A 21,885-nucleotide genomic window follows, 5' to 3' on the forward strand; every position below is an offset into this window, starting at 1 on the left:
ATTTTGTAAATATAAGCCTTTACCTTCTGTGTTTATATGTGGAAACGGCAGTGGAGCTTGAGAATCACTAATGCAGAGCTTCTCAACCTTAGCTGCATATTAGAATCACTTGGGAAGCTTTAAAAAAAAAAATCCCTATACCCAGGCCACATCCCAGATCAAGTCCATGAGAAACTTTTGGGAGGTGGGACTCAGGCCTCTGCAAAACTCCCCAGGTGACTCCCATGTGCGACGGTGGCTCCAAAAATATCAAGGACGTTTAACAATCTGATTTAACTCGAATCTGGAAAATGACCAAGATTTTTTTTTCCCCCTGAACAAAAGCAAACCGCTATTATTAGTTAAACCAATCAGCTTTGATGCTCTCATTGTTGGGACGTGGGCTTCCAGGTCCCCCAGTGTAGCCCTGATCCCAGGACAAGGAAGGCAGGTGTCCGAGGCCCCGAGGGCTGCGGCCGCAGGGGAGCAGGTGCACAGCAGGTGCGGGCGAGGCCGGGGGGCAGCTGGGGTCTCCCCGCAGGAAGGCCTCGAGGAGGACGGCAGCTCTGTGCCCCGGGACGGGAGGGGGGCGCCCAGGGCCCAGCCCGCGACACCACCTGTGCTCTGGGGGAGGACGCTCTGCCAACGCACACGTCGCCACCCATTCGGTTCTCCACGGCTCACGGTTTATTTTTTGCAACATCTGAAGATCCACTTTTCAAGCAATGAACGGTAAAGACCCCTGCCCACGAGACTTCTCCTTTCACTGCAAATCCATTCTGACAGCTGTAGCAAACTGTTCACAGGTTCCAAGCGTTTCTTTCCATAGAACTTTCCATTTAAAGGTTTGCCACGCATTTGTCAATTTCTGACAGACAGAATTTATATTTACACATATACATACGTTTCCCATATAAATCTACTAAAATGAAAAATCTAAATCTGAAGCAGAAACGACTATAAAAGTCCATTTATTTTCAAAAGCATAATGATCTTTGGTTGAAAGACGCTCCATTTTGGCTTGTCAAAAATAAACAGTGCAGCCATCCCTTGCTTCTAAGCAAGTGCTACGTCCCTGAAAAGTATGTGCATGAGGATTATAATAAACTTCACCGCTGCGCTTAATTCAGATTTCCTCTTTCTTTATGTTCAAGCTTCTCTTCCCCAAGTCCCTGCCCAGATCCCCGAGGGAACACTCGCAGCGCCTCACCAACGGGCCTTTATCTGTAGGACAATTCTTAACTCTGGTCCGCGCTCCATTCCCAACCACATCCTTCTCCAGGAAACATTTCTTTGGCCTAATTTGTGCTACTAAATATATAAAAGTGCAAAACAAAACAAAAAAAGGGGAAAAGCATCATCTGAGTTCCAGGGGCCGTCCTCTGCCCATGGGGCTTCTTTGAGAGACCCTGCCTGGTGTGAGGACTCACAGGCCCCCTTCTGTTGGGCCCAAGCATCAAATGCTACCTCAGCTGTTTGCTTTTTCTGTCCCCTTGTGTGACCAAGGCAGAAACACCGTTTTCTTTTCTGAAATACGTGGCTGAATTTTTACTCTGGTTTTAGCCTGCGATGCTCCCAAAAAGTAAGATTCTGATACAACCTGAGGTTATCTGATGGATATATCCCTGCAAAACTCACCCCTTTCACATGGTATTGTCTAAAGGAAGACACCTCTTTATTCAAGTGTAGGGAGAAGATGACCCATTGCCAGAATTTAGAGTGGAATCCAATTTCCTTAAAGAGTAGAGTCCTCTTAGAGAAAACTGCAAGGCCGCAGTGTTCACTCTTCCCACCGGCTGGCATTCTTGTTAGGAGAGCCAGGGCTCTCTGATGTCGTACAGGAGTTCACAACTGATTCTGAATTCCTAATTGATTTCTCAGCCTGCTTAAAAAGTTCTCAAAAGTGCAGTACTGATGCCATACACTTTTTAGCTTCTTTAAATCACCAAGAAATTACAAATAGTTAACATATAGAATCCTACCCTATTTAGAATATTTTCCAATAGTATTCTTAGTTAAGGAAGTCAAACTCGTTCAAAATCCCAATATGCAGGTTTCTGTTTTGTAATGTTTAAGGGCAGAAGCAGCATAGACATATTCATAAAGGCATTTAACACTAAACAATATATAAAACACATCTTAGAGCTGTTGAAAGAATGAATCTTAAGGCTGGGCATTAATCTTTGAACAAAAAATATTTAAATCACTTTCTTTGCAAATGAATAATTTATTTTGAATTGTAGTTCTTTACATATGGAGAGTATTTTAAAAATTGTTTCCCCACCTATATACTACTAGGGATGCTCTGCTAAGTTGTCCTACAAGTGTCATTTAAGGGAAAACAGGCCAGATGTTCATACCAAAATTCATGCACAGTTCAAAGCAGCATCAAAGGATGGTGACTACATTTAAAACAAATTAAAATGTCAGCATTATGGCTTAGTGGTTGCACTCATGAGAGTACTAGAACTAGAAAATAAGTTCAATAGATCTCAAGATTTTAATTGGATCAAAAGATAAACTGATGCACTGGTTTGTGGAAACCATTTGGTGCATCTGCTCTTCCTCCAAGGTGGATTTACTCTGGTAAGTGGTATATTCACCTCCAACCTCCGTTCCCTAAAGGGCAACATATTCAGAAAACATCAATTAAACAGAAATTAAATCCCTCAGGCCTCAGCTGTGTGGATAAGCTAATAGGCCTCTTTCACAGAAAGACTTGGGGGGGGCCACTTCTGGCTGCTTCCTCAGTGCTGTGTCCTAGAGTATAGCCAGTTAATAGCTCCTTCTCTGTTACAGTCTTGCAAGCCCCATGGATGTTAGTGCCAGGCAATCAAGGGGCATTCTCTGGGTGGCAGCCACAAGCACCAAAGCCTCGGATGTGGGCACAAGCCCCCTTCTGAAAGATACCAGCAGCTGAGAGCCGGGCGGAGGGACAACAGGAAGATGGGGCCCTCCAGCCTTCATGGGCTTTGAAGAGTATTTCAGTGGCCTGCTAGGTGTGTATGACATTAGATGCCTGCCCTTCAGGCCAAAGTTTTTAAGACATGCAAATAGGTCTCTCTCACTGGAAGACAAGGTGTTTCAGACTGCTGCCTCTCCATTGTACCCTGGGGGCTTAGCCAAAGTCAATCCACAGGAGCACTACAAGAACTGTTTCTCAGTTTGCTATATATAGCCTGCTAGACATAAACCCCATTGGCTTTCAAAGCTAGATGTTTTGCAGACCCATCTCTCCGGTGCAGGTCTTAAAGGATGGGGTGCCAGATGTGGGGTTCAAACATTTTGCTTCCCAGGAAGCCGCTCAGAGTTGTGAGTTTCCTGCCTGACTGTGGGTTACCACTCTCGGAGGAGTTTATGGCGAGATACTATCCCAGTCTCTCCTACCCCTTTTGATGTGAATTTTTTTTTAAAGCAGGCTCCACGTCCCATGTGGGGCTTGAAGTCATGACCCCAAGGTCAAGAGTCAGATGCTCCATTGACTAAGCCAGCCAGGTGCCCCTTGATGTGTTTTATCCACCAATGTACAGGAGTCCATCCAGTTAGTTTTCAGATTTCTTTCCAAGAGAACTGCTCTGTATGTAGCTGTAGATTCCGTGCATGTGAGAAGGAGGTGAGTTTAGGGTCCTCCAACGTTGCCATCTTAAATTAAACCAGGTTTAATTTAGGCTCAGGTTGCAAGATCCATTAATTGGTAGCTGGAGAGAGTAATACTTGTTAAGGAACCAGTAAGTATTTTGATGTAGGAGGATTTAAATAAAAAGGGAAAACTGAGGAGCAGAGAGCTATTTTGTTTTGCTTTGCTGAGAAGTTCTTTCTACACAAAACTTATGGACTTGTACAAATAGTCCACTGACAATATTTCCTACTCACTACTATTGTGTATTTGTAATTTAAAAGATATACTACTGATTGAGAAATCCAATATACATTTCATGCGTTCTACAAATATAAGACTGAAGATTCAAATGAAGGCTTTGTGACTTAAAAAGGATAAGCAATAATATAAAAAACTTTGAGTTCTTTGTGTAAAAAATGTACTTTTTTTTACATAGCCTAAACCAAATGATTAATATAAAGACAAAATATATCATAAAACCATGAATACCAAGAGCCTTAAAATGATTAGATTTGGGGTGACTGGGTGTTTCAGGCAGTTAAGCATTTGCCTTGAGCTCAGGTCATGGTCCTAGGGTCCTGGGATGGAGCCTCACATCGGGCTCTCTGTTCAGTGGGGAGTCTGCTTCTCCCTCTCCCTCTGTGCTCTCTCACTCTATCTCTCAAGTAAGTAAGTAAGTAAATAAATAAATCTTTTTAAAAATTGTTAGGTTTATTCTTAAAGCTATTTCCAAAGCTACAGGGAAAGAAAATTCCTAAAAAAAAAAAAAAAAAGAATCACTACAAATCAGACATTTCAAAGTACCTAATCTTGGTCTATGCTCTAGGATTTGTTCTACGTCTTTTGCTAAATTGAAAGAGATTTCATTAAAATTTAAGTTTGATGTTTAAAAACTCTATTCTCCCTAGAAGATACGTACTTGTACACTTTTTTTTATGATAAGCCTCCTCTTTTTTGCTGTTCTATAGATTAAAAACAAGAATAGAGCTGATGCAGTGCCTTGTAAATCTTACCCCTCAGTAATGTTAATAAACCCCATCAGTTTTATGGCAACCTAGTAAATTAAGAGAACGTAAGAGGGAAATGAAATGGTGCTGCTCTTCCTTCCCCAGTTTAACAAGGATATAAGTATCCACTCTAAATAAAAGCAAATCAGGTTGGGCATTTGCATGAGAACCTACATACCTTTTTATAATTACCTGAGTTGCATAGACAGATGGAAACTTCCATCGTAAAAATTCCAGTGCATACAACCATCCCAAGTCTTCACAGTGAACGGTTCTAAATCTAATCTCGGCCACTAGTCCAATCTAGGAAATAGGGTAAAGCTGGGTAGGGAAGGTGCCAGAATGGTCCATGATTTGATACATATTTTAAATCTCAAATCCCACAGAAATGTTTCTTGCAGTCCTAATAGCTGGAGCCACTCTGCGAGGGATCTGGGTGCAGTGACAGTAAAAGCAGCCAGAGATTGTTTCAGTAAACACATGCAACCAGGATGGCACACTCACAAAGGCATAGTTTTCAAAAAAGACAGCATGCGGGACAAATAAAAAAGCTGCACAAAAGTATGTCAAGAGTAAGAAGGATTATGAGCTGGAAGAAATATACTTTAATTTACCCTTTCTTCTCCCTTTTAAGACATCTGTACAGGCAGGTGCAAAGTACCACGATGCCAACAACTGTAAGAAACCGGGAAAGGACATTGAACTCTGAGAATGGATTTCCAAGACTCAAAATTTAGCAGCAGAAATAAGTAAGTGTCGGTTGCATTTCAGTGGTCAGAAAAATGTTATTTTATTTAAGCACATTATCTATTTACATTCTGTCTGGACTCTTCACTATCTAAAGTCCATTCCCTGGAGTCACTTGAACAGTCCACAGTAAACCACAGAAGAATCATTGCTTAGTTTAGAAAATTACCCAAAGCATCTTTGGGACACAAACTCATGACCAATCATCCCGAAAACACATGTAGTGTTTAGTAGGCTTTGTTACTAAGTGGACACATACAGTATAAAAGGACATACATCCACCAGCAAAACGTAGTGTGTAGTGTAGTAGTGTGTAGTGTATCAGTGTATCATATACAAGGTCAGGCTGTTCTAGACTGGTGTACTTCATTTCAAGCTATATAAACTATAGATACTGAAAAGTCATTTAAAAAATAACACACTTCTTGGCAGTCATATTTTGATTTAAGTGGCATCGGCGTTTGGGCTACTTACGGATAGTGAGAACAATCACAGCAAGGATGCCTACATCTGAGAAAAAATGAAAACAGTTTGAAGATTGAGCACACAAGGGTCCCAGGGGGTAGCTGCATCTAACTTAGATCAGATCATCTATATGCTATGGCAACAGAACTGTTGCTCAGGTTAGTTTGAGCACAAGTGCTAGTACATCCAGCTCATTCTGATCACAGAACTCTTTTTATCAGATTTAGGATGGACTTTGTGAAACTCTTCAGCAGAATCTGACTTTTCATTGTTTTGTGCTGTCAGTACTACACCAGGGTATTTAGTAAAGCTCATGAGGACCATTAGAATTCCCTAAATTAGAGTAAATTACCTACAGGTCTCCATACAAAGTACCACTTACATTTATTATCTTATCTAGACTACTAAAATAATTGTAAATGTCAAATTTTGTGAAACTTTGTTCCTTCCTTAACTACAAATAATTGGAACACAATAGATATGTCCAGGTAGAACTCCAAGACCTCATAATGCAGACTAATTAGTAGTCAAAATTATACCTAATTCTTCAAAGTCTTCAACTGATAGATATTCGTTGGACTCAGGATAACCTAGGGGAAAAAATGGAAATAAGTAAAAAAGAAAGACAGACGAAAGCTGAAAGATCCATAAATTCACTGATTTTTGTTTTTTGCCTTTGTATAAAACTACTTATAATTTCATTTTCCCTAATGTTTCTCAGTAAGATTGGTATCATAAATTATAAATTTATTTTTTTCTATTTTTTAATAATAAATTTGTTTTTTATTGGTGTTCAATTTGCCAACATACAGAATAACACCCAGTGCTCATCCCGTCAAGTGCCCCCCTCAGTGCCCACCACCCAGTCACCCCCACACCCCGCCCACTTCCCCTTCCACCACCCCTAGTTCATTTCCCAGAGTTAGGAGTCTTCCATGTTCTGTCTCCCTTTCTGATATTTCCTACCCATTTTTTCTCCCTTCGCCTCTATTCCCTTTCACTATTATTTATATTCCCCAAATGAATGAGACCATATAATGTTTGTCCTTCTCTGATTGACTTACTTCACTCAGCATAATACCCTCCAGGTCCATCCACCTCGAAGCAAATGGTGGGTATTTGTCATTTCTAATGGCTGAGTAATATTCCATTGTATACATAGACCACAGCTTCTTTATCCATTCATCTTTCGATGGATACCGAGGCTCCTTCCACAGTTTGGCTATTGTGGACATTGCTGCTAGAAACATCGGGGTGCAGGTGTCCCGGTGTTTCATTGCATCTGTATATCTTTGGGGTAAATCCCCAGCAGTGCAATTGCTGGGTCGTAGGGCAGGTCTATTTTTAACTCTTTGAGGAACCTCCACACAGTGTTCCAGAGTAGCTACACCAGGTCACATTCCCACCAATAGTGTAAGAGGGTTCCCTTTTCTCCGCATCCTCTCCAACATTTGTGGTTTCCTGCCTTGTTAATGTTCCCCATTCTCACTGTTGTGAGGTGGTATCTCATTGTGGTTTTGATGTGTATTTCCCTGATGGCAAGTGATGCGGAGCATTTTCTCATGTGCGTGTTGGCCATGTCTATGTCTTCCTCTGTGAGATTTCTCTTCATGTCTTTTGCCCATTTCCTGATTGGATTGTTTGTTTCTTTGGTGTTGAGTTTAATAAGTTCTTTATAGATGTTGGAAACTAGCCCTTTATCTGATACGTCATTTGCCAATATCTTCTCCCATTCTGTAGGTTGTCTTTTAGTTTTGTTGACTGTATCCTTTGCTGTGCAAAAGCTTCTTACCTTGATGAAGTCCCAATAGTTTATTTTTGCTTTTGTTTCTTTTGCCTTCGTGGATGTATCTTGCAAGAAGTTACTGTGGTTGAGTTCAAAAAGGGTGTTGCCTGTGTTCTCCTCTAGGATTTTGATGGAATCTAGTCTCACATTTAGATCTTTCATCCATTTTGAGTTTATCTTTGTGTATGGTGAAAGAGAGTGGTCTAGTCTCATTGTTCTGCATGTGGATGTCCAATTTTCCCAGCACCATTTATTGAAGAGACTAGACTGTCTTTCTTCCAGTGGATAGTCTTTCCTCCTTTGTTGAATATTAGTTGACCATAAAGTTGAGGGTCGACTTCTGGATTCTCTATTCTGTTCCATTGATCTATGTGTCTGTTTTTGTGCCAGTACGTAAATTATAAATTTATATTTGATGTCATCAACAACCTTCTTCCTGCCCACTGATATTTCCTGTGGACAGTTTTCTATTGTCACAGGAAATATTCTGTGTAGTGGAAGCAAATATTGGGCTATCATATCCTCAAAATTAGCCTGAATTCAACATGATTCTACTTAAAATTAAAATACAGAGGAGGACGTTACAACAGTTTCAAAGTTGGTCTGGAATAGAAAGACTTTTCAACCTAACAAAAGCCATTTGTGAAAACTCCATGGCCAACATATTTAATAGTGAAAGGCTAAAGTTTTTCCCTAAAGGTCAGGAGCAGGAGAGGGCGCCTGTGTTTGCCACTTCTATTCAACATAATATTGTAAGTTTATATCAGAGCAATTAGGTAAAAAAGAAATAAAAGACATCTAAATTGGGAAAAAATAAAATGATCTCTGTTCATAGATGACGCGATCTTTTGCATAGAAAACTCCAAGGATTACACAGACACACACAGAGACATACACACACCACAAACTTGGTAGAACTACTAAATGAATTCAGTAAAGTTGTAGGACAAAGTCAACACGTGAAAATCAACTGCATTTCTACACTAAAAGGAAGCAATCTAAAAAGGAAATTAAGAAAACAATTCCATTTACAATTGAATCAAAAAGAGTAAAAGACTGAAATAAACATGTATACTGAAAAACTATAAAATATTGTAGAAAGAAATTTAAAAAGACACAAAGGGAAAGCAATCCTGTGTTCATGGATTGGAGGATCTACTAATGTTAAGATGTATATATGATACAAAGCAATCTACAGATGAAGTGCAACCCCTATCAAAATCCTAATGATGCTCTTTGCAGAAATAGAAAAATCCATCCAAAAATTCATTTAGAATCTCAAGGGACTAGGAATAGTCAAGGCAATCATGAAAAGAGAAAGCAAACGTGAAAGGAGTCATACTTCCTGATTTAAAAACTTACTATAAAACTACAGTAATCAAACAGAATGGCACTGGCATTCAGACCAATGGACTAGAAGCCAAAAAATAGACCTTTGCGTATATAGTCAAGTAATTCTCCACAAGGGTGCTGATAACATTTGATAGGGAAAGAGAAATCTTTTTCACAAATGGTTTTGAAAACTGGATAATCACATACACAAAAGGATGAATTTTAACTCTTGCCGTACACCAAACACGAAAATTAATTCAAAATGGATCAAAGATGCTAAAGATCTAAAACTATAAAACCCTTCGAAGCAAATAAGAGCACATGCTTCATGATGTTGAATCTGACAACGATTTATTGAATGTGACACCAATAGCATAGGCAACAAAATAAAACAGATAGATTAGACCGCATCAAAACTAAAAACTTTTGTGCATCAAAGGAAACTAACAATAGAGTGAAAAAACAGCCAAGAGAATGGGAGAAAACACCTGAAACTCATGTAATAAGGGAGTAATGTCCAAAATATAAAATGAACTCCTAAAACTCAAAAATAAAACAAAAGCCCAACCCATCAACAATGGACAAAGGACTTAGACATTTCTCCAAAGAAGATATGCAAGTGGCCAATAAGCACAGGGAAAGATGTGTAACACATTATTAATCATTAGGGGAATGCAAATAAAAACCACAGTGAGATACTACCTCATGTATATTACCTAACATATATTATGGTAGCGATTATCAAAAAGCAGAAAATAGGGCGCCTGGGTGGTTCAATGGTTGAGCATCTGCCTTTGGCGCAGGTTGTGATCTGGGGGTCCTGGGATCGAGTTTTGCATCGGGCTCCCCGCAGGGAATGAGAAACATTACTCAGAGTAGCCAAAGCGTCTATCAGCAGATGGAAAAATACGCAAAATATACAAAACCAATGTAATATTATTCAGCCATCAAAAGGAACAAAACTCTGATATATGGTACCAGGTGGGCGAAACTTGAACACATCATGCCAAGTGAGATGTGGCAGAAATGATTTCACTTCTATAAAATACCTAGCTGGCCAAATTCCTAAAGACAGAAAACAGAATTGTTACCAGGGCTGGTGGGGGGAGAGTTACTGTTAAATGAATGTAACGTTTCAATTGGAGATGATAGAAAAGTTTTAGAGATGGCTGGTAGCGATGGTTACAAACAATGTGGGTGCATTTCATGCCACTGAAATGTACACTTACCATGGTTAAAATAGTAATAAAATATAATAAAAGCTTATCTTTTATTAACATACAGAATGGTCCAAATATTTCTGAAAAGGTGTTCCTGCCACATATTAAAACAGATCATAGTTCTGTTAGAGTGGGGAGAAAAAAAGAACAATTCAGTGCTGCCCTGAGAATTGTCAGAGTCCAAGGAAACAGAAAGATGACCAGAAGACCTATGAATTTAATGACAAAAAAAGTGGCTCTTGAAAATTGTTGGAGAGAGGACAATTTACTCAACAGATGTCCCTCCTTGGCCACCGGGTGGGGGTGGGTGGAGGAGACAGGAACGCTGTCTCATTCCATGCACCATAATGAATTTCAGATGCACCAATGATTTAAATGCAAAGACTGCAATCAGAACTCAGGGTTAAAATGTTTATAAAGTTGTAGCATGGGGAAAGCCTAAAACTTTTATAAGGAAGACACAACATGTGTAGCCATTAGGGAAAAGATCATTACATCTGCTAATCCATCTATCTATTGATATAAAATAACTACACGTGTAAAAGAACACTAACAGAATAGCTAACCAAATCAATATGGTTTACATTTCAAGGTCATCATTGAAGAAAATGGCAGTAAATCTAAATACAACTGCCATATAAGACATTAAATGGAAAAAGTGCAAGTTTCAGAAAAATATATACAATATGATGTCAATTTTATTTAAGATAAAAGAAAAGATGTCCAACTATATGTATAACTACATATTGAAGGATGCTGATGTACAGAAATAGACACCCTAAACTATTAACTATGATTAATTCAGTTAATCAACTAGAGAAAAAAAGAAGGGTAATTCTTCACTCTGTACACTTTCACAATGTTTGAAAATTTACAAAAATATATTTGTATGCCACTCATGCAACAAAAAGTTATAAAAAGCAATCTAGAGGTGCCTGAGTGGCTCAGTCAGTTAAGCATCTGCCTTTGGCTGAGGTCATGATCTGGGGTCCAGGGGTGGAACTCCGCCCCCATCAGGCTCCCTGCTCAGCAGGCGTCTGCTTCTCCTTCTCCCCTTCTCTCCTCATGCTCTTTCTCCTTCCTTCCTCCTCAAATAAATAGATAAAATATTTTCAAAAAAAGCAATCTATAACCAATTGAATACAATAAAAAAATCTTAAAATAAAATTGACTAGTGAAAATAAGGCCAAAAAGCCCCTGAAAAAAAATGTTCACTTCATATTAGAAGGGTTTTAACTTATAATAACAAGCTTTCACAAATCAACAAGAAAAATATTTTAGAAACCTAATTTCAAAAAATGAGCAAAAGGCATGGATAAATCAATGTAGACCAAAAATGTTCAGCTTCATTGGTACTTTAAAAATGCAGGGATGCCTGGGTGGCTCAGCAGTTAAGCATCTGCCTTTGGCTCAGGGCATGATCCTGGAGACCTGGGATCGAGTCCCATGTCAGGCTCTCTGCATGGAGCCTGCTTATCCCTCTGCCTGTGTCTCTGACTCTCTCTCTCTCTCTCTCTCTCTCTCTCTCTCATGAATAAATAACATTTATTTTAAAAATGCAAATTATAACAAGATATAACTTTGCACTCATCATCTTATAAAGTTGTTAGCAATATAAGCAGGAGAAAGAATTACTGAACCTGGATATCTTGAAACTGGAGGTTTGGTTGGATGAGTAGGCTTGAAACCTGGGAAAAGAAATTTGATTCAATTCACCAGCCTTATCAATATAAAATTATGGATTTAATTTTGATTTTTTATTTTTAAAAAGGATTCATTATTTCTCAAAATGAAAAACACACATGCTTTCGAAGCTTTGCAATTCTACTTCTGGGGATTTAACCTAATATATATCTGCATAAGTACACAAGAACATTCACTACAGCTTTGTATTTTATATGGAAATCCTGGAAGTTAACTGATAATAAACCATAAAAATAATGTGTTCGGAGTAAACACATCTTTAAAAAAAAACATCCAAGTGGTATCATACTACATAAGACATATCTTTTTTCTTCTCTGCCTAGTATTTCTTGGGCTTTTTAAAAAATATTTGCACATTTAGATATGCCTTAACACCATTCTATGTTGCTGATCTTTTGATAGACTTTCTCAATTGATGATAAAAAATGACAATCCCATGGAGAGTTTTGATTTTATTTTTGAAAAAGATCCCTGTAGCTTCTCCTCTCCAAAAGCTTTTTCTCACGATTCTTCCAAAAACTAAACTCCATCAGTTTTTTATAAATCTCTTATGAAATGTTTATGGTTCAACTCCTTCAAAAGAGCTTATCAACAAACATAGTATACCACAGTGTGTATACCCACCAGGACCATGTGAGTAAACATGGATGGGTCAAGGAATATAAATTTCACATGCAATCTTATTTTATCAGCCCACCAAAAGAACCATTTATTTCCCCTAAGCCTTACAGCACTCAACTAAAGTACACAAGGAGGCTATCTGGTACTAGGTTTACAGGAATTATAAAAAGAAGTGTTCTCATTACCATGTTAACATGCATAATTCTTCCAAATCCTTTGAAATAGTATGGCCATAGGAAATATACAAACAAATTAAAAGCCAATAATCATGATATGTTTGAGTTCAACACCTTCATGACATAGGAAATTAGAGTCCACAGAAATGAGGTTATCCGAATAAGCAGAGCCAATCAAAACCGTGAGTGAGGTCAGCCCAGGCTAATGCTCTTCCCACTATTCCTAACATCTCCTTCTTTCTGCTGCAAAGAGAGGCCAGAGACAGCAGCACTGAAATCAGGAATATATTTCCTTCCATCATAGTAAAATCATCTTTCGAGTCTTAAGTAGAGTAGCTGACAAGCAGTCTCTGAAAGAAATCTCCATTTCATTTCAATTAATAAAGATTTTTCCAGGCTTTTGGTTGCTATGAAATTTAGGTGCAGTTGCCAAATAAAGATGCCCAGTGAAGAAAAAAAGAATAATTGTATGAAGCAGGAAGGGATGGGGCTGGAGGAAGACATACAGGTCTTATTCTGGAGACAACAGAAATTTCCCAGTTTAAATTGTGCTACATAGGACACCGGGGTGGCTCAGTGGGTTAAGCGTCTATCTGCCTTCAGCTTAGGTCATGATCCCGGGTCCTGGGAATGAGCCCCACATCAGGCTCCCTGCTTAGGGGGGGAATCTCCTTCTCCCTCTCTCTCTGCCCCTCTCTATGCTTGTGTGCTCTCTCTCTCTCTCAAATAAAATAAAATCTTAAAAAATATATACTTTGCTACATAAAAAAACAAAAACTAAGCTGATTGCAGTCCAGCAATTGAGACATAGTCCTGGACCAGGAAGATACCCTAAAGGAGCTAACAGATTACATCACTTTTAAAAGGAATAAAACAGCAAATGCAATGACACAGAAAACATGCATGTTAAAAAACAGAAGCTATAGGCCTTCTTCACTAATATTAATTCAAGTGATACTGTAAGTCATATAAGCTACCTTTAGGAGCTTCCTATATGCCAGGTACTGTGCTAAGTGCTAAATGCATCCCATTTGCACTTTATGTAACTTGCCCAGCTTTACACACCTGTTTATATCTGCAGACTACACCAAATAATTTTAGAATAATTAGATATAACAACTGAAATGACTATACACATATCCTTCATCCTTTCATTACTAAAAATGATGAAAGAGTGTAAATCACATGAATGTAAAGGATTTTTGTAAAACATAAGCAGGAAAGTACTAATCTGAATGACTCAAAATTAGAGGCTTTATGGGGATCCCTGGGTGGCTCAGTGGTTTGGCGCCTGCCTTTGGCCCAGGGTACGATCCTGGAGTCCCAGGATTGAGTCCCGCATCAGGCTCCCTGCATGGAGCCTGCTTCTCCCTCTGCCTGTGTCTCTGCCTCTCTCTCTCTCTCTCTCTCTCTCTCTCTCTCTCTGTCTATCATGAATAAATAAATACAATCTTAAAAAAAAATTAGAGGCTTTACATTGGGAGAAGTTGGTACTGAAAAACACAATGATGTAGAACCAACTACTTGGGAATTACTGCTTTCATTTCATTTATATGAATTATACCTTTTATTGTTGACCTATAAATGTAAAAATTTTCATGTTTCAATTCACTCTAAAAGTGGCTGCTATGCATTCTTATACATAAAAATACTACACAAGGGGCGCCTGGGTGGCTCACTCAGTTAAGCATCTGCTTTCAGCTCAGGTTGTGATCCCAGGGTCCTGGAATAGAGCTCCACATCCGGCTCCTTGCTCATCAGGGAGCCTGCTTCTCCCTCTCTCTTTGCCTGCCGCTCCCCCTGCTTGTGCTCTCCCTCTCTCTCTCCTTCCGTCAAATAAATAAATAAAGTCTTAAAAAAATACTATACAGGAGAAATTTATATACCTGACATATTAAGACCCTATGAAAATATACAGAATCACAACATAGAAATTATGTCATGTCTCAGTCATGGAAATAAATACAAGACGGAGTTAAATACTAAAATTTCCTTTTCTCAGTGATTCAGTATCACCGATATATAATGTCAAAGAAATAAAAACTAAAACAAAAAGATGGAAAAAGACATTTGTACCTTTAATACATTTTGGTATTTTAGGATCCCAAGTACTATTCTCACCACAGAACACTCTGTTGCTGCCATTAAGATAGAAGCCTGGGAGGCATTCAAGTAGAACCATTGCTTGGTAGTAATATTTTTCTTTGATTCCTGATGTCAGTCTTCCATGTTCAATTACTGGATAGTCACATTTGACCACTGAAAAATAGAGAAACTCTAGAATTAATGGAAAGCTACTTTAGCACAGGATCAGAAAAAATTGTGCAAAATAATAATTCCCAGTGTGAAGAAAAATACAAGGAATGAAAGGTAAGATGTTAATTAAAAGGAAAAAAAAACTACGTAAGAACCTGGTATATATATGTATATTTTAACTCCAGGGAAATGGATTTAGAAAAATCTAGTAACTATTTTCCTCCTAGAGAAGACTAACATTATAGTTTATTGGCTTTCCTACATTTTTTCCCATTAGTGACAAGTTTTGAGAGAGGTCTGACTGCCACATACACATTTGGGGTAAGTTCAAGAGCAACTTTTGATCATCCTTTGCTCTAGGGATTTTTTTAAAGGTCATGCTGACACTGATTGCAGTACCCTGCTTTCCCAGGAAAGCAGGAAACACATACTCTTCTGAGAAAGTAATACTTGAGCTCAAACTTAAAAGTCGAAAAGCAGGTAGCCATGCATACATACGCAGAAAGGTCGTTCTCAGGGAGCAACAACGTACACAAACAGGGATTTGCAAGAAATGGAAAGGCCAGTGGACTTAGGGCAGCATTTTCGAAACATTTGGCCTGCAGCCTAGAGATCAAATGGCACATTTTACCCTGCAAACCAGTATGTGAGCACACAGGCCTGAAATACAAGTTAGCCTCATGCCAGTGGACTCTGCTCAATTTCCCATTCTACTCTGCTTCTTACCAAGTAAACTACTGGTCATGACCTGATAGATCGCTCTCAGGATCCACTAAGGGGCTTGGCAGATTTTGGAACCAAAAACCAATACCATAGGGTTGGGGCAGGGACTACAACAGAACATCCTAGGACGTTCAATCTGACCAACAGACAAGGGCCAGAAAGAGGAGAGCCTTTTCAACCAGAGGACTGCTCTTCCTCTGTTCCCCAGGGTTCTGTCTTTCCATCAGCTCTCATTCCCCTTCTGCCTGAGGAACTTCCTGTAGCAATTCCCATGTGCAGGTCGGCTCATGACAAATATCCTTGGCATGGGTTTATCTCAGAAGGTTTCATTTCATCACCTTCAGTCTTGAAAGACTTCTCCTTGACGGAGAATTCTAGATTACGTGTTTTGGGGTTTTTCCAGCACGCTAGCAGATACTGTCTTCCAGTCTCCACTGTTCCTCAGCACGAGTCAGCTGTCACTCTTACTTGGGGGAGGACACTGTGACATGTGTTTATTCTCCCCTCTTCCTGGCTGCTTTGCCTTTAACCTTGTAGTTCTACCATGATGTGTTTAGTTCAGTGGGGGTTTCTTGGTAAACTAGAACAATGTGTTTATCCTGCTGGGGTCAGACTTCCTTGGTTCTGTGAGGTTATTGTTTTGGGACACATGTGGGTAATTTGGGGCCAATATTTATTCAAATCACCTCCATACTGCTCTTTCTCCTCTCTTTCTGAAGCACCAACAGCACGTATGTTGACTTCCTGCTCCTCTTCCACGGATCTGTAAGTCTCTCTCTTTCTAATCATTCATTTCCAATCATATTCTCCTGACTTCAGGTTCACCGATCTTTTCTCTGTCGCGCTACACTGCTGTTAACTGCACTAATGGTTTTCCTTATGTTTGCTAGACACAGTTTACATACAGTAAAACTCAGCCTTTTAAGTGTACAGCCGTATTAGGTCTGACAAATGCAAATAATCATGCAATCACCACAGTAAAAACACAGAAGACTTGCATTACCCCCCAACATTTTCTCATGCCCCTTTGTAATCAACCCACCCCACCTCCACAACCCCCTTCACCAACCAGCCAAACACTGATCTGTTTTCTATCTCTATACAGTTGCTTTTCCAGAATGTCATAATGGGACCACTGCCCCTGAGTATGGCTTGTTTCACTTAGCATAATGCATTAGAGATTCATTCTCGTTGCTGCATGGATTAGAGCACACTCCTTTCTATTGCTGAGGAGTATTCCATTGTGTGGATGTACCGCGGTTGTTTATTCACTCACCAGTTGAAGGACAAGTGGGTTGTTCCCAGTTTGGGGTGATTGTAACTAAAGCAGCTGAATATTCTCACACAGGTTCCTATGTGAGTATGATTTTATTTTATTTTGATTGATGAATCATATGGTAAGTTATTTGTTTTTGATTTCAGTCATCCTAATAGATGTTTAGTGGAATCTTTTTTTGGTTTTAAAATACATTTCTTAAATTACTAATTATATTGAGAAACTTGTCACGTACTTTTTTGCCGTCCATATATCATGTTTATTGAACTAGGTCTACTCAAATACTTTGTTCGTTTTTTAAAAACTAGTTTGTTTTCTAATTATTGAGCTTGAGAATTTTTTATGTATCATAGATAAAAGTCCATTATCAGATAGGTGCTTTGCAAATATTTTCTCCCAGTCTACTGCTCACTTTTTACCCATTCTTTTAACAGTTCTTTTGTAGACCAGAAGTTTTGAGTTTAGAACATGCAATTTTTTTTCTTTCTTTTTTAAAAAAATTTTTTTCTTTCAAAGATCATGCTTTATGGGTGGTATTTAAGAAATCTTTGGTTAGGTCACAAATATTTTATATGTTTTCTTGCCAAAATCGTACTGTTTTAGGTTTTACATGTAATCTATGATCCATTTTCCTCTAAATTTTATTTATTTTTAATTTTAAAAATGTGAATATAGTTGACACACATTATCTTAGTTTCAGGTGTTCCCCAACTTTATATGTTATGCTATGCTCACCACAAGTGTGGTCACCACTTGTTACCACACAATATCACTGAGTATATTCTCTATGCTGCACCTTTTATTTCCATGACTTATTTATTCTATAATGGGAAGTTTGTATCTCTCACTCCCTTTCACCCATTTTGTTCATCTTCTACCTCTCTTTCCTTTGGCAACCATATTTTCTGTATTTATGGGTCTGAATTAGTTTTCTTTGTTTCTTCATTTGTTTTGTTTCTTAGATTCCACATATGAGTGAAATCATATGATATTTATTTGTTTCAGTCTGACTTATTTCACTTAGCACATATCCTCCAGGCCTATTCATGTTTTCACAAATGGCAAAGTGTCATCCTTTGTTATGGCTATGTAAAATTTCTCAGTGTGTGTATGTGTGTGTGCATCATACCTTTAGTGATTCACCTATGATAGACACTTAGGTTGCTTCCGTATCTTGATTATTGTAAATAGTACTGTAATAAACAGGAGTGCATATATCTTTTCAATTTTTTTTTCTTTTTCATTTTCTTTGGGTAAATAACCAGTAGTGGACTTACTGGATCTCTATGATCCATTTTGAGTAACTGTTGGTTTATGGTGCTAACATTAGTCAAGGTTTCAAGGTTCCTTTTTTTTTTTTTTTTTGGCACATGGATCTCTAATTGTGCTATACCATTTGTTGAAAACATCGTTTTTCCACTGAATTGTTTGTACACCTGTACACCTGAAGAAAATCAACTGAATATATTGACAAGCTTCTAGTTCTGGATTCTGTATTCTATGCCATTGTTCTATATAGCTATGCTTTCATCTATACCACATTGTCTTGATTATATGCCTTAAGTATGCTTTATATAGTTTTAATATCAGGTAGACTGAATCCACTAACTTTTGTCAAAATTGTTTTCACTATTCTAGTTATTTTGTCTTTCCATATAAATTGTAGAGTCAGTTTGGTATATTAAAAAGTTCTGCTGGGATTTTTATTGGGATTTTGCTGAATTTAGATAAATTACAGAGAACTATTATATTGGATCTTCTAAACCATAACTAATGTATATCCCTTCATTTATTAAGGTTTAATTTCCTTTATTAGTGTTTAGTATATTTTAGCATTAAAATATTACATATATATTGTTAGATTTATACTCAAGTATTTTATGTTTTGGAGCTACTGTAAATACTTCTTAAAATTTCTATTTCTAATGGTTTATTGCTATTATACAGACATAACTGTCTTCTGTACGTTGATCTTATATTTTGCAACCTTGTTAAAACTTAGGTCCTTGGAATCTTCTACATAATCAAGTCATAAGGGAACAGAGACTTACTTTCTTACTTTCCAACATGTATGCCTAATTCTCTCTCTTGCCTTGTAGTAGCTAGGACATCCCGTACAATGCTGGATAGAGTGGTGAGAATGGACTTCCTCCTCTTTTTCCTACCTTGGGGGAAATTAGTCTTATTTACACTTAGGGAATTAAGTATAACGTTAGCTCTGAGATTTTGTTGATGCCTTTTATGATGAGATAGTTGCTTCCTTTCCATTCCTAGCTTGTTGAGAAATTTTATCCCAAAAAAGATCAATTCTGTCAAGTGCTTTTTTTAAAATTATCTATTAAGAAAGTCACATTTTTTTCTTATCCAGTGTCTTGATCTAGTAAATTACACTGATTAATTTTTACATTTGAATTCTTGCATTTATGGAATAAATATTACTCTGCTATGATGTATTATTATTGTTATATAAGGCAGGATTTGCTTTGTCAATATTATGTTGAGAGTTTTGATTCTGTGTTCATTAAAGATATTGTTTGTAATTTTCTTGCAAATTTTTTGTCTGGTTTTGTCATAAGGATAATGCTGTTCTCATGAAAGGAGTTGAGAAGTATTCTCTTTTCTTATATGTCTTGAAGAGTTTGCATAGACATACTATTTTTTATTTCTGAAATGTTTGTTAGAACTTTCTATGGAGGCCATCTGGGCCTGCAGTTCTCATTGTGGGAAGGTATTTAACTAAACATTTTACTTCTTTAATAGATATAAGACTATTCAGGGGTGCCTGGCTGGCTTAGTGGGTAAAGTATGTGACTGTTGATCTTGGGGTTGTGAATTCAAGCCCCACATTGGGCACAGAGTTTACTTAAAAAAAAAAAAGATGATGACTATTCAGGTTATGTATATCTGAGTGAGCTTTGGTTGGTATTTTGTATCTTCCAAGGAATTTGCCTATTTCATATATAAGTTGTCAAATTTATAGGCACAGTTGTTTTCATAATATTCCCCTATTATCCCTTAAACATCTGTAGGATATTTAGTGTTGTCCTCTTTTTCATTCTTGATACTGACCCTCTCTTTTTCTTTCAGTCTGGCTACAACGTTATATATCTTATTATCTCCAAGAACCAGGTGTTGGTTTCATTAATTTTCTCTTTTCAATTTCATTGACTTATTTCTATTGATATTATCTCCTTCTGTCTCCTTGTTTGTTTGCTTTTTAAAGATTTTATTTATTTATTCATGAAAGTCACAGAGAGAGAGAGGCAGAGACATAGGTAGAGGGAAAGTAGGCTCCCTGCAGGGAGCCTGATGCAGGAATCGATCCCAGGACTCTGGGATCATAACCTGAGCCAAAGGTAGATACTCAACCATTGAGCCACCCAGGTGTCCCTCTGTCTCTTTTTTTGAGTTTAATATGCTCTTCTTTTTAGAAGGACAGATTATTAAGACTTCTTTTTTCTATCATAACTATTTCATGTTATGAATTTTCCTCAAAGCAATGTTTTTGTTGTAACAAATTTTGATATGCCATGTTTTCATATTTCTTCAATTCAAAACACTTTCTAATTTCTCTTATGAATTCTTCTTTGATTCATAGGTTGCTTAGAAGTGTCTTGCAAAAAAAATAAAAATAAAAAATAAAAAAAAGAAGTGTCTTGCATAATTATCAAATATTTGAAGATTTTCTGGGTTATCTGTCTTGATTTCTACCTTCATTCCATTGCAATAAACAAATGTATTCTGAAAAATTTCAGTTTTTTGAAATTTGTTAAAAATTATCTTGCTCGTTTTAGAGAATGTTCCATGTGCACTTGAAAAGAATAAATATTTTGCTGTTATTCAGTGGTTCCTTTCTTCCAAGAGTAAAATCCCTCTAGTGCCTCCTTGCTTTCGATCACTCTCCAGTGTCTTAAACATGGTTTTTATTTACTTATTTATTTATTTTTTTAAATTTTTATTTATTTATGATAGGCACACAGTGAGAGAGAGAGAGAGGCAGAGACACAGGCAGAGGGAGAAGCAGGCTCCATGCACCGGGAGCCCGACGTGGGACTCGATTCCGGGTCTCCGGGATCGCGTCCTGGGCCAAAGGCAGGCGCTAAACCCTGCGCCACCCAGGGATCCCTTAAACATTGTTTTTAAAATATCTATTGTCCAGAGCTTATCTCTTGGCAGTGAGATGGTTACTCTTTTACAATTTACTCTGTAGCCAGAACTCTCATATCTTATAAGAAAAAGATTTTCTTATTTTTAACCCAGTATGTGTTGAATTTTTGGGTTCTTTCAAGCAAAAAAATTCCTAACTCATGCAATATATACAGTCCACCATGTGAACTAGAATGCTGAGAACATTTGGGATGAGGAGCAGGAAACTCTATAATTGGAACTGATTTCACTTGACCTGTATTAACCTACATTGGAAGTCAATTTACCAGGAGGAGGCACAGATGACTATTTTGTTTACTTACAGATAAAACTATTTACAAAATGTTTCCAAATTAACAATTTACAAATGAAGAAGGAAATAAATGGAAATATCATTACCTTTACACTGAGGAGGGCGACTACTCCACGTGTTTTTCTCAATACAAATAAGTTCTCTTTCTCCAACAAGGGAATATTGATCTGATCCTTTTAGACGATTACAACTAAAAGTAATTAATTCATTATATTCAAAAATAGTTCTGTGGCTATTGGTGTGTTTTCCATTTTTTATTTTTGCAGGTGGTTGACAGTAAATCTCTTATAAAGGAAATAAAAAGAAGAAATAAAGGAAAGGTGTTAAGAGAGCCTTATAAAGTCCTATGAGCTACCTTCAGTAATTCATTAACATAATTTCTATAGGCTAGCTGTGAATCTAATATCTATTTAGGTTTCTATGAGAAAATGTATTATCCCAAATTCAAACCATACACAAATGAATTTTTAAAACAAAGTTCATTTTCTTGAATACCTATATAAAATACTTATTAT

General features: G+C 37.6%; 1 protein-coding gene across 6 annotated transcripts in view; it reads right to left on the bottom strand.

Annotated features, from left to right (window-relative positions):
• Window positions 1-1,877: 1,877 nt before the first annotated feature.
• The window catches only part of CD46 (CD46 molecule), a 29,834-nt gene continuing 9,826 nt past the window's right edge, over window positions 1,878-21,885 (bottom strand). Inside the window, exons 5-12 of one of the 6 annotated variants that reach the window (XM_041758026.1) lie at window positions 21,457-21,654; window positions 14,733-14,915; window positions 11,796-11,843; window positions 6,357-6,407; window positions 5,827-5,862; window positions 5,220-5,280; window positions 4,798-4,908; window positions 1,878-3,677 (exon numbers count right to left, since the gene is read on the bottom strand). In XM_041758026.1, the coding sequence (XP_041613960.1) occupies window positions 4,899-4,908; window positions 5,220-5,280; window positions 5,827-5,862; window positions 6,357-6,407; window positions 11,796-11,843; window positions 14,733-14,915; window positions 21,457-21,654 (587 nt within the window). In that variant the 3' untranslated portion in view covers window positions 1,878-3,677; window positions 4,798-4,898. Of the gene's footprint in view, window positions 3,678-4,244; window positions 4,927-5,219; window positions 5,281-5,826; window positions 5,863-6,356; window positions 6,408-11,795; window positions 11,844-14,732; window positions 14,916-21,456; window positions 21,655-21,885 lie in introns of those variants that run through there. The other 5 variants (XM_041758031.1, XM_041758020.1, XM_041757998.1 and 2 more) reach the window with 5 other exon arrangements.

The sequence above is a fragment of the Vulpes lagopus genome, chromosome 1 (assembly GCF_018345385.1).
Source record: "Vulpes lagopus strain Blue_001 chromosome 1, ASM1834538v1, whole genome shotgun sequence".
Lineage (NCBI taxonomy): Eukaryota > Metazoa > Chordata > Mammalia > Carnivora > Canidae > Vulpes > Vulpes lagopus.